The 12459-nt window shown below is 40.8% G+C and overlaps 1 protein-coding gene across 1 annotated transcript; it reads right to left on the reverse strand.

Annotated features, from left to right (window-relative positions):
• Positions 1–3876: 3876 nt before the first annotated feature.
• On the reverse strand, positions 3877–12100 carry H3-3A (H3.3 histone A). The gene is made up of 4 exons (XM_070385407.1): positions 11969–12100; positions 10284–10434; positions 8979–9132; positions 3877–4528 (listed from the first exon to the last, which is right to left on the reverse strand). The coding sequence occupies exons 2-4, from the start codon at positions 10409–10411 to the stop codon at positions 4400–4402; spliced, it is 411 nt and encodes a 136-aa protein (XP_070241508.1). The 5' UTR covers positions 10412–10434; positions 11969–12100; the 3' UTR covers positions 3877–4399.
• Positions 12101–12459: the final 359 nt, after the last annotated feature.

Here is a 12459-nt window from a genome sequence, read left to right on the forward strand (position 1 = left end):
TCTACAACTTTGCAAGAAATAGAATGTATGCTTATTAGCTTTATCAGAATTTAAAATTCTACCCCAGCATTTATTGAATATTATGCGCCCAGCCTTGTGTTTTCACTTAATCTTCAAAATAATAAATCAGTTACTATATTTTAAGGTTATGGAAATGTAATGTTAAAATCTGAAGGGCAAGAGAAACATCCATTTAGTATGAATCCAGTCATGTCCAACTCTTTGGGTTGTAGTTCACCAGGTTCCTCTGTCTGTGGGATTTTTCGAGCAAGAATACTGGAATGGGTTGCCATTTTCTTCTCCAGGGGATCTTCCTGACCCAGAGATTGAACCCACGGCTTTGATGTCTCCTATATTGCAGGCGGATTCTTTACCTGCTGTCATCACGGAAGCCCATATTTTAAGGTTATAGAAGCTTAACATTACGATCTGAAGGACAGGAGAAACATTCTAGTATGAATCCAACCAATTTTTTTTCAGTTTTTCTACATACCAGTACAGGGGCTACAACAGAAAGGACACTGAACCCGTTTTTATAGCACATTCTAGTAGGGGTAAAAAAGGAATGTAATTTCAGATTTTGATAAATAAGGAAATAAAACCAAGGGATGTGACACAGTGTATGTGGGCAGAGGGTTTGGCTGCAGCTTAGTAAGCGAGTGGTGGAAAGACTGGTGAGGCCAGATCAAAAAGGCCTGCCTCATGAGCTAGTTTAGATGTTATGCTGTGAGTAATGGGAAGCCACTAGAAAATTTTAAGTGGGGAAATGATCTGATCTGTTTTAGAAGCATTCTCTGGGGGCTGTAGAGGCCAGGGGGAATGAGTGGATGAATGCAGACTGACTTAAGTTATGGTAATAGTCCGGGTGAGAGGATAGCAGCTCAAACTAGGATGATAGAAGGTAAGTGGAAAGTTTGGGGCACACTTTTGGAGGAAGTCAACAGGATTTAATGGAGGAATGAAGGTGATGGCTCAAGACTGAGCAGGTTGTGAGCAGCATGTCTTCAAATGCAATTTTAATTTCTTGGCTATGCTGGGTCTTCGATGCTGCACGTGTGCTTTGTGTGCATGGGCTTTCTCTAGATGCGGAGTGAAGGCTACTCTCTGGTTTCGATGGGTGACTTTCATTTCTGAGCACAGGTTCAAGGGCTCATGGGCTCAGTAGTTTGTGGTGCACAGGCTTAATTGTTTCACAGCATGTGGGATCTTCCTAGAGCAGAGATTGAACCCATGCACCCTGCCTTGGCAGGTAGGTTCCCAACCACGGGACCACCAGGGATGGCCCCTTCTTGTAATTTCTATTATCTGTCCCTCATTCCCAGTTTTGTCTCCCCTGCCTGTTTCTACTGTCAAGACTTAACTTCTTCCTAGAGACCCTGTCAAATTAACCGATTTATTTGTATATCTCACAGTAGGGGCATGGGAATGAGAGAGCACTGCCTTGGGTTTAGACTACTAGGGAATAAATCCCATCTCTTCTATTTACTATGTGACCTTGGGCAAGTTTCTTCACCTCTAAAATACATAGTACCCATTTCATAGTCAAGAATTTAGTCCTTGGGCAGTTTATACCTTTACTCAGTCTCCAGCAGATATATTCAAACTTGCAGTTTATGTCCTCTCAAATTCTAGGCTGTCAAGATCAGTTTCAGTGTTTTAGCCAAGGGCTTCCCACATTTATCTAAGACAAATGACATTTCCAAATTCCTTCCTCCAAGCTCTTCCCATTCCTTGATCTTCCTTTAGGAAGATTTTAATCTTATCTTTCTTTTCCCATGATTTTATAGGGTTTTTCATCTGTATAGTTGACTTGGTTTTTGGAATGTTTTCTGGAAACTTTCAGCTATTAATCAGCTATTTTCATAAGATACTTTATATTCAATAGTTACTTTTTAGATGCTAAAAACTGCGCAAGAGTGGCAAGTTTAACTATGGTCCCCACACATCACTTTGTGCCCAACTCTAATTCACTTTTCCTAAGTAAAGTTCTCATGTAGCCAACTCCAAAGCATAGCAGGTAAAAGGGTTTTTAGCCCAATAAGCATTAACTCAGGGATCAAAGGGAGTGGCAAATCATACTTAGATATCTAAGTCAAAGAATATCCCTGACTTCAAAACTATGCATTGTTTAGACCCTAGTCAACTAAGAATAATCTTCCCAAACTCCACTACCTCTTTTAAGTAGGAATGAACTACCTACCTTATAGGAATAAAGACCATGGTATGAGATAAGCTCCATAATACACATACATATCTATGTACATGCTACTACTAAGTCACTTCAGTCCGACTCTGTGCGACCCCATAGACAGCAACCCACCAGGCTCCGCCATCCCTGGGATTCTCCAGGCAAGAACACTGGAGTGGGTTGCCATTTCCTTCTCCAATGCATGAAAGGGAAAAGTGAAAGTGAAGTCACTCAGTCATGTCAGACTCTTTGTGACCCCATGGACTGCAGCCCACCAGGCTCCTCCATCCATGGGATTTTCCAGGCAAGAGTACTGGAGTGGGTGGCCATTGCCTTCTCCAATCTATGTACATACTCTGGAGTAATAAGAAGTTAAAAAAAAAAAAAAGTAAAAAAAAAGTTCCATCTATTTTGCATCATAATCAGAAACATGTTGTAAAAGTTTTGTTTCCTGAATCTTAGGATTTTATAATGACCTATCTAAATGACCATTTTTATCTAAAAATGAGGTTATTGCTAAAAAGGAGCTTAAGAATAATGTATTCATAAGCCCAGTGTTATTTATACCTTATTGATGTGAATTTTAGTTCATCTCACTTCAGTTTCAGAGCACCTTCGTTCATGTTAAAACTAGTGTCAGTACACTAGGGATGTTAAGTCCATCCTCATTTCACATTCCCAATGCTAAATAAAATGCAGTTTTAAGAATGAACTATAGCTGATTAATACAGGGTTAATATACAGTATCTTAAAATAGCCAGCTCTTCAATGCACCAAGTTTTTGAGCTGAAGACTGTTCTACTTGCAGTTAAATTACCACTAAATATTGTTTAATAGTACAATTATTTATAAATGTACTTTCACTACTTATACAGATTTAACTATTTTCATGGGATCCTGCTGGCCAGTTAGGTTTGGGAATTGTTAATACCCATATCCATAGAGTTAAAATTAGGAGGAAAGCCAGTAGCTCTATTCTTCTTCCCATATAAAGCTTGCATTTACCTCAAAATCACTGCAGGTGGTGACTGCAGCCATGAAACTAAAAGACGCTTACTCCTTGGAAGCAAAGTTATGACCAATCTAGAGGGCATATTCAAAAGCAGAGACATTACTTTGCCAACAAAGGTCCGTCTAGTCAAGGCTATGGTTTTTCCGGTGGTCATGTATGGATGTGAGAGTTGGACTGTGAAGAAGGCTGAGTGCCAAAGGATGCTTTTGAACTGTGGTGTTGGAGAAGACTCTTGAGAGTCCCTTGGACTGCAAGGAGATCCAACCAGTCCATTCTGAAGATCAGCCCTGGGATTTCTTTGGAAGGAATGATGCTAAAGCTGAAACTCCAGTACTTTGGCAACCTCATGCGAAGAGTTGACTCATTGGAAAACACTGATGCTGGGAGGGATTGGGGGCAGGAGGAGAAGGGGATGACAGAGGATGAGATGGCTGGATGGCATCACTGACTCAATGGACGGGAGTCTGAGTGAACTCCAGGGGTTGGTAATGGACAGGGAGGCCTGGCGTGCTATGATTCGTGGGGTCGCAAAAAGTCGGACACGACTGAGTGACTGAACTGAACTGAATAGTTTCTGATAAAATGTAACAATACTTCATACTAAAATTATTCTGAATATGGAACTTTCAAGGAATTAACTGCACGGTTAACGCTGATAGTAAAGACCCAAAGCAGGTATAGTTTAATGTATTTTAATAGCAAACTTACAGGAACAGCACAGAAGACAGACAACATGAAAAACATGTACTTGCACGTAGGGCAACTCAGTTAGAAAAGTATAGTGAGTGGGTGGAATCTACTGTATGATAAAAATGCTACAAACACCACTTAGTTGCAGTCAATAAGAAATTTACTTGTTTTAAAAAAATCCAAATGCTGGCATTGTCCAGAAAAATTTAACAGGTTTATTTATAATTGTTATAAAGTTGAACTGCTGAAACTTGTTCACTGAAACATTTTGACTTTCATTAATGCTTCATGTCCCCGCATTTATATTAAAAATTCACACACAAATGAAAATGGAAAAACTGCCAATACCTGATTTCTGTCCCCTATTTTCCACTTGCAATCATATACTTAGGTACCTTTTGACCCCATGGAAAAAAAATATCTAACGTTCAGAACTACCAATAACAGGAAGAAGAGAATTTTTTTTTTTTTTTTTTAAAGAATGAAATGTTTCCCATCATAGTGGATTCTTAAGCACGTTCTCCACGTATGCGGCGTGCTAGCTGGATGTCTTTTGGCATAATTGTTACACGTTTGGCATGGATAGCACACAGGTTGGTGTCTTCAAAAAGGCCAACCAGATAGGCCTCACTTGCCTCCTACAAAAGGAACAGAGAAAAAAAAAACGTTATTATCAACAGTTAAAGATACATCTATATTAGTTAAAAAGATGTTTTTGAGCCCTTTAAAAACCTACTTCAGAAGATGTTGACCACTTACCAAATGCTTAATTTAAAATCTGGGATGAGGCTGAAAGGCAGCTTATTAAAGTGAAAAACTCAAGACTGTAAATCTTTATAAAATACGAAAGTCAAATAATTTCACTACCAAATACTTTACCTTTTCTGTTATATGTGATTTTTAAACAAACTGAAATGTGTCTTGAGTAAAGCAAAAATCAAACTTCAACTCTAACATTTATTCTTATCCTCACAAAGATAAATGGAATTATGTATATCTATTCCAAGTAACACTCTCCCACCTCGGGATGTCCTCCTTTTTCTGAATCTTACTCCCAATTCATTATATCCGTTTGACTACTGGTTTCCATCATATGGGCCTCTTCTACCTTTCCTTTAAACACCTCAGAGTTTGACTACCAGGTCAGTGTCCTACTTATATACAATGATCTATTTTGCCAACATATGCACCCCTACTAACTGTACTTTCCTCTATGCACCCCTATCTGTAATGGCATGTTATCCCCTCAGCATTAACACTGACCCCTCTGTTTTTTCCCATTACATCATAAAGCTTTTGAAGGTATCCTCTTATTCCTACTTTCACTCTAAACTGCTAGCTACATGAATCATTCAATACTTGCAGAGAAGGAAGAAAAAAGGAGAGCTCCTACTTATAATTAACTCTTAAAATTGTTAGTTATCTTACAGTTGTCTGAAAAGTTGAAGGATTCCTTGGTCTAGGTTAAAACAACTGCTTACGCATTTTGAAATGAACCAGTCATCAGTCCAACTGTTCTAGTGGATTAGGAACACTAAATGAAAGACATTATTTGGCTTCTCTATAGGCAAGTTATTTCTCTGTTTAAGATATATTTAGGAAAAAAAACCACACATTTTTAGAGTTGCTATTTTTGTCTTAATTAAAAAATTATTTCCATTTTGGAACTCTTTAGGTAATAAGACTAAAAGAGAAATACACAAAATACTTGAGCAATTCAAGCCCCACAATACTTCGTAACACACAAGATATAGATGGGAGGGACCAGATTTGCTTTATAAACACTGACTTTGCTAATAACACTTGAGATTCTACTTTTAAAAGTGCTAACAACTCCTCAAATGGTTTGTACTATTCTGTCTTATGAAAATAGTTTACCTTCATTCTTTTTAGCCTCTTCTATAAAAATGTTTCATTCAAATTTTACTGTCCTTACATCTTTCTGCAGTATGTTATCAACAGATAAGTCTTATTTGCTTATCCTTTATGGCCTTCCTCAAGATTATTCCATGAAGGAGAAAGCAAACATTCCTCTCGCCCCTGCTTCCCAGGTGCAGGTAATTTTGAACTCAATTTCCTTGGCACTCACACGGGCCTTGTACACTAGCCATCTTTTAATACCCTTAAAAGATGGGTACTTACTTAATAAAATACTTATTTTATGCTCACAACGCCTAGCCCTTGAAGGAATAGAAGTTCAAGAAGTATTTGCTGGCTTGGTTTTTTATATCTAACCTTAACTTGAAACTTGCATCTTTTCTTTTTTTTTTTTTCCCTTGGATGTGCCCTGTGGCTTGGGGGACTGTTCTCCAACTAGGAACTGTACTTGGGTCCTTAGCCATGAAAGTGCAGGGTCCTGACTACTGGACTGCCAGGGAATGCCCGAAATTTGCACCTTTTCTACACCAGTAGTTCCCTGTATCTTACCTATTCCATATTAAAAGCAAAAGTCCTTAATATTCACGGATTCATCCTTGGGATATTCTAGAAATGGTAAAAAGTTTAGAAAACATAGCATACTGTAGACCCTACTCTTATGAGTTTCACAGTGCACATTAGATACCAGAACTCAAATTCCTCAAGAAAGAAAACAGTTGTTTCTTTTTTTGGTTTCACCCAGCATGTCTCAGGATTATGCAAATCTAGAAGGCTTCTGCAAAATACAGCAGTATGAACTGCTATATGGACAAGCCAACAAGTCCTGAAATTCAAACACCCATTTAAGAGTGGAAAGGTTTTGGCTCCCCTAGTACTATTCAAATATGATATGTGGCAGCTGGGGCTCTCACTGCTATCTTAGAACCTGCTCTAGATGATATGGGGTTGTGTCTGTCAGCTCTGGGAGAAGAGTCAATACAGGGAATTTGACCATGACCCATGTATTTCTAATTCTATTACCAATGTCCAAAGTTTCCTAAACATTAAGGCTATGATGGGATTTAAAGAGGGACACATTAATTTATAGCCCAATGAACAAAATTTTGAGGTAACAGCAAAAAAATATCTTGTAAATGGAAGGAAATGTTAATTCACAACATTTGAGTATATTCAATATCTGACTGTTCCACCATTTCAAACCACCAAAGTCAACTTTTAACATAAGGTGACCTTAATTCAAACTCTCAGTCGTTCGGGGCAAAAGCTAAATTTTAAGTTAGTTAAGTCTTGATAATCTACGGGAAACCAAGTCTGATTCCTCCACCATCCTCCCTAGACTTACTGCCCCCCATCTCTTTTAGTTGTGTTAGAGAAGTTGTGAACTATGTAACTCTAAAGTCAAAAATGGCTTTCTTCTACCCTATTCACATAAGCAAATTCTCCATCTCTATATCCTTAAGAGAAATGAAATATTTTCCAATAAAGAGCTACCAATGCCAGAGTACTACAGGCAGCAGAGTTGAACATTTTGCTCAAAACCAATGCAATCACTTACTGACAAGTATAAAACACAAACCTTAATAACAGCACTGACTTTTAAAAAGACAAGTCTTTTAGCCAGACTGTTAAGTAATCAATTTACAAAGCTCTAACACTGACACTTAGGCTTGACAATGTTGGACTTTCAAGTATAATGTGTGTAACTGTAACTACAGAACAAAATTAGCATCTTTAGGTCAACACTTGAGAATATTTCTGTATTTAAAATTAGTGCAGAAAATATGACTAGCATTTGTAATAAATGAAATGGGATCTAGAAATAGTCAAAGATTAAATCAGAAAATAAAGGTCTTAAATAACAGCACTGGAAGATTTTAGTAGTTTGAAATTTTAGCAATTTCAATTCACTGAGAATTTAATGGATGCCTACTCCTGGAATTCACCAATCAAATGAAGTTCAGACTAACCATAGAAACAGCTCAACCAATTACACTTCAGGATAGAATCCACCTATCAAATCTTCCTCACACATAAAGGAAAAGCTTGGCAACAGCAGCCTTGAAAAATCCTCCAATGGAATGTATGTCGATTCTGGACCCTCCCCTAAAAGAGATTCTGATGCAGGTCTGTGGAGGTGCCTAGTAATCTGCATTTTAAATCACCTCTAACACCATGCTGACAGAGGTGGCAGTCTTGCCATACTCTGAGTTACAATGATCTGATGAATGCCAAACACACTTAACATTATAGGTTACTTAAGTGACTGATGTTAACTGTACCCACATACCTAATCAAGTATCTTAGGTGTGGGCATCTCAAGTTGTTTAATCTGGCACAAACCACCAGTATTTCAAATACATGTGTGTGCTCAGTCAGGTGTGACTCTGTGACCCTTGGTACTATAGCCTGCCAGGCTCCTCAGTCCATGGGATTTTTCAGGCAAAAATACTGGAGTGGGTTGCCATTTCCTCTTCCAGGAGATCTTCCCAACCCAGGTATCAAACCAGAGTCTCCTGCATTGCAGGCGTATTCTTTACCTCTGAGCCACTGGGGAATTCCATTTCAAATACCTAACCACGGCTAAAACTGTATTTCTCAAAGTTCTGACACACTGGCGCTAAGATTAAACTCACTGTTTCCCATTTAAGTGGAAATCCATATATAATCCCCTTAAACAAACTACATGTCTTCAAACTTCTCTCTTTACAAGCCCAGTAACATCTTTTTCTCCCTGCTGTCAATCCAATCCTAACTACCACTCAAGTTTCTTTTAACTTCAATGCATAATTCTTTAATGTTACCTAGTTCTATCCCAGATATTATGTTTTCTCCACTTGCAACTGCCTCTTCAGGTCCAAGAAGCCATTTACTCTAATTTTCCTTTTATATCATTCCCTGTTTGAAACTAATTACCAATACAGACCTTTGGCCCCATGACTTCCTAATATCCAGCAGCAACTGTAAGTCAAACCAGAGGATTTTTTTTTCCTTTAAACACTGCAATGTTTAAAAATTTTAAATCATATCTGTTTGTATAACCTCAAGCAACTTAACCTTTCTGATATCTCAACAGTGAAACATTAAGACCTATCTCACTGGCTGGTGATATACAAGCATTTGTATATGCTTGTATATATACAAATTTAGAGATGTTCTTGGTACAAAGCAGAACCAGCCAACTCTCAGAGCCTTTCCCACCCACCATTTTACCTGCAAAGCACCAATAGCTGCACTCTGGAAGCGCAGATCTGTTTTGAAGTCCTGAGCAATTTCCCGCACCAGACGCTGGAAGGGAAGTTTGCGAATCAGAAGTTCAGTGGACTTCTGATAACGTCTAATTTCACGGAGTGCCACAGTACCAGGCCTTTAAAACAAAACATTAAAGAAATGGTTACCAAATACATAAGAGAACTTAGAAGAGTGGTCATCAGCTTCAAAGAGATGGAGTCACTTTTCAAAAAATAAATCACCTAACTTTCTTCAGCGTTTGTATCAAATTTCACTTATTAATTTATGACCTAAATATTCAAATCTGTTAGAAGTAACACAGTACTTTTAAGACAAAAAAACATGATATTAAAGCAGATTCCCGGCAGGGAGTTTAATAATCACAGTCCCCTTAATTTTCTTCATCTTTAACATAAACATCACCAACTTCTGTTATAATTACAACTTGGGAAGGTACTAGGACACTAAAAAAGAAGTCAAAGTTTTTCAGACTTTTAATTTGACACCACTCTCATTCTTCCCACTGGCACCCCCCATTCTTCTGAAAGATCTACCAGCACAACCCAATGAGCTTCACTTAAAAAAACACACTTACAGTATTTAAGTTCAATTTCCTAGAATACCTTTGACACTGCATATCCCTCATGAATGACTAAACTGATGAACACTCTTTTGTGTTGTATTTTCCATATGGAAATTTTTTCCTTTAAGTAATTTTAAGCAAGAAATTTACCTCAATCCTGACTTAATTTCTTACACTTTTACTTTAGGCTAATCATTTGCAGAGGGTAAATACAGACAACTTCTGCCCTCTAATGGCAGATGCACTCAATAACACTGCTCAGGGTAGTTCAAAACTAAATATGCCAATAGAAGGAAAAACCAATCCAAGTAAACGAAGAACTTATGTATAACACAATGTCCCCATCTTGATTAAATTATTTTACCAGATGCCAGAGTAGCCTCAAAAATGTATTTAAAAAACAACACTTTTCTATTTAAAACATATGTATTACACCTAACAGCTAAGTAAAAATGTTAGTCTATCCTATTAACGTTATTAGAGATACAACGTCTTCTTTGGGCTATGGGCACGATTAGATTCAAAATTAAACATATTCCCAATAAAACCTAACACTATAAATTATATACACATTTTAAAGTAGTAAATATTTAACAAAGGGAAAAACAGATTCTCTAAAGGAGAAAGTATGCTTATACATCTTTTTATTAGATTATATAAATACTTCGAGAGAGAAGACTTTCATTTTTCCTCTTTTAAAATACCTGTAACGATGAGGTTTCTTCACCCCTCCAGTAGAGGGCGCACTCTTGCGAGCGGCTTTTGTAGCGAGTTGCTTCCTCGGTGCTTTACCACCGGTCGATTTGCGGGCAGTCTGCTTTGTACGAGCCATGGTATAGAGACTTCCTTACTTACCTACCAGCATCGGAAAAAACCAAAAATCACCATATGCAACTACCACACACACAAGTTTTCCTGCCACTACCCCCCCAATCTGGAAATTATGATTAGTATTAAAAAAAAAAAAAAAAGTCCATAATGTTATGTAATTTGAAAGGGTGCAGATTACATCTACCACCCAAATATGACTTTTTGAAACAAACTGTAGTACTAGAAAATTGTTAGCCTTAACACCAGTCATCTCTCAAAATGCCCAATCTGAGCGATAAACGGCAAATCAAAAAGACCCCCCAACAGCCTTCGCTTCAATTTCTTTAAATAAACTGGAAATTAGAAATGTCTGTAAACATTCCATCCACGAACAAGTCAAAAGAACTAAGCCACACACCACAGAAAGGTCGAGTCAAATTACAGCAAAAAAGGTTTTAGTCACCCCCCCCCGCCGCCCCCCCTTTACGTCTGGCAGTTGATAGATTGCTGTAAATATCTGAAAACATTCCTGGTTTTGCATCTCTACAGTTCTGTTGACAAAAAGGCGTCTCAAAAAACAAGGGGAACAACAGCTACCAACAGCGAGCATTCTACAAAGCACCGCCCTCGAGTCCAGTCCTCAGAGGATTCGCAATGAAATAATAAAAAAAAAAATTGCCCCGCACCCAGGCTTTAATTAACGCACTAGACTGGCCGACTGGTCCACCTCAAGCACCGCATAAACTTTTGGTTTCGCCTCCTCCGGCCCCTCAACACAGGGTCCCCCAGCCTGCCCGCCTCGCTCCTAGCGTCTCGCGCAGGCACAAACTCGGCTCCCAGACCAGAACAAAATGGAAACAATCGCAAAACGTATCCGATTCCTTTCCAAAGAGACAAAACACCAAATCGCTCGAAAATACTCCATCCCCTGCCACGTGCCGCCCTCCAAAATGCAAAAGTTTTTTTTGCATTTCAAATGCATCAAGTTTCCGCTTCTCTAAAAAGGAGAAAAAAATGTTTCTCTTTAAAATTTTTTCCTCCTTTTTTGAAATGGGGAAGAGAGAAACGGGGGAAAAAATATGGTCGGTGACCAGAGAAGAGAGACAAGATGGTGAAGCTTAGCAACAACTGTGGGGAGGCAGCAAAAAGCGAGTTACCCCAGGGTGGGAAGCAGCGGCGATTTCCACCCTTTTCCCGCCCGAAAACTGGGGTCCGGGGTCCGGGGTCGGTAGTTAAGAGGCCCGCGCGGGTCGTGGTGAAGGTCTGGGGTCCCGGGAAGGGGCGGCGGGCGGGATTTCACCGAAGAAAAAGGAGCTAGGGGCGCGGGGAGGGAGAGCAGGCTCGGCGACGCGGCGGTTGCTGCTGTTGGGCTGAGGCGACGAGAGACTGGGGAGCCGCCGGAGCCGCCGCTGCCTGAGGGGAGAGGAAAACTCGCTCCTCACCTCCATTTCTGGGCCAAAAAGTTTTGGGGCCAAGCCGGAGGGACCCTGGGTCCCCTCCCGGCACCGCCGGGGCCCGGCCCGGGGCTGACGGCAAGCGGGGCTCGGTTCCGGGGAAGCGGGCAGACGGGGAAACTTACCCCCCTTCTCCTTCGGCTGGAGCTCGGCGAGCTAGAGGCGGCGCTGGCGTTGGAGAGCGACGGCGGCGCGGCGGCGGCTGCGAACACAATTGAAAGATGGCTGACACCGAGGCTATCCCCCAACACAAGCCGCCCCGCCCCCGCGCCGCGCGCCAACCAATCACACACAATGGAGGGAAGGCTCGGCCCCGCCCCCGCCCCCTCGCTCGCGCCCCGCCTCCCCCCTCCCCCCGCGCGCCCGTTCGCTGGCGCGCGCTCGCCCCTCCCCCGCGCGCCGCCCGCTCCCTCCTCCCGGCTGCCTCGCGCAGTGTGTGTACAAACACAAAAGACACGCTGAAGGGCCGCCGGCTCCCGCCGAGACGGCCGCCCGCCCACCCCCGTTTTAACTCCAGCTCCCCGGCCCCGCACTCCCACCCAGCTCCGTGCGCACACGTCATGGAACTCAGGAAGCTCGGGTTTGGGGCGCCGAGGGGGAAGTTGGGGGGAGGGGC

The sequence above is a fragment of the Bos mutus genome, chromosome 16 (genome assembly GCF_027580195.1).
Source record: "Bos mutus isolate GX-2022 chromosome 16, NWIPB_WYAK_1.1, whole genome shotgun sequence".
Classification (NCBI taxonomy): domain Eukaryota; kingdom Metazoa; phylum Chordata; class Mammalia; order Artiodactyla; family Bovidae; genus Bos; species Bos mutus.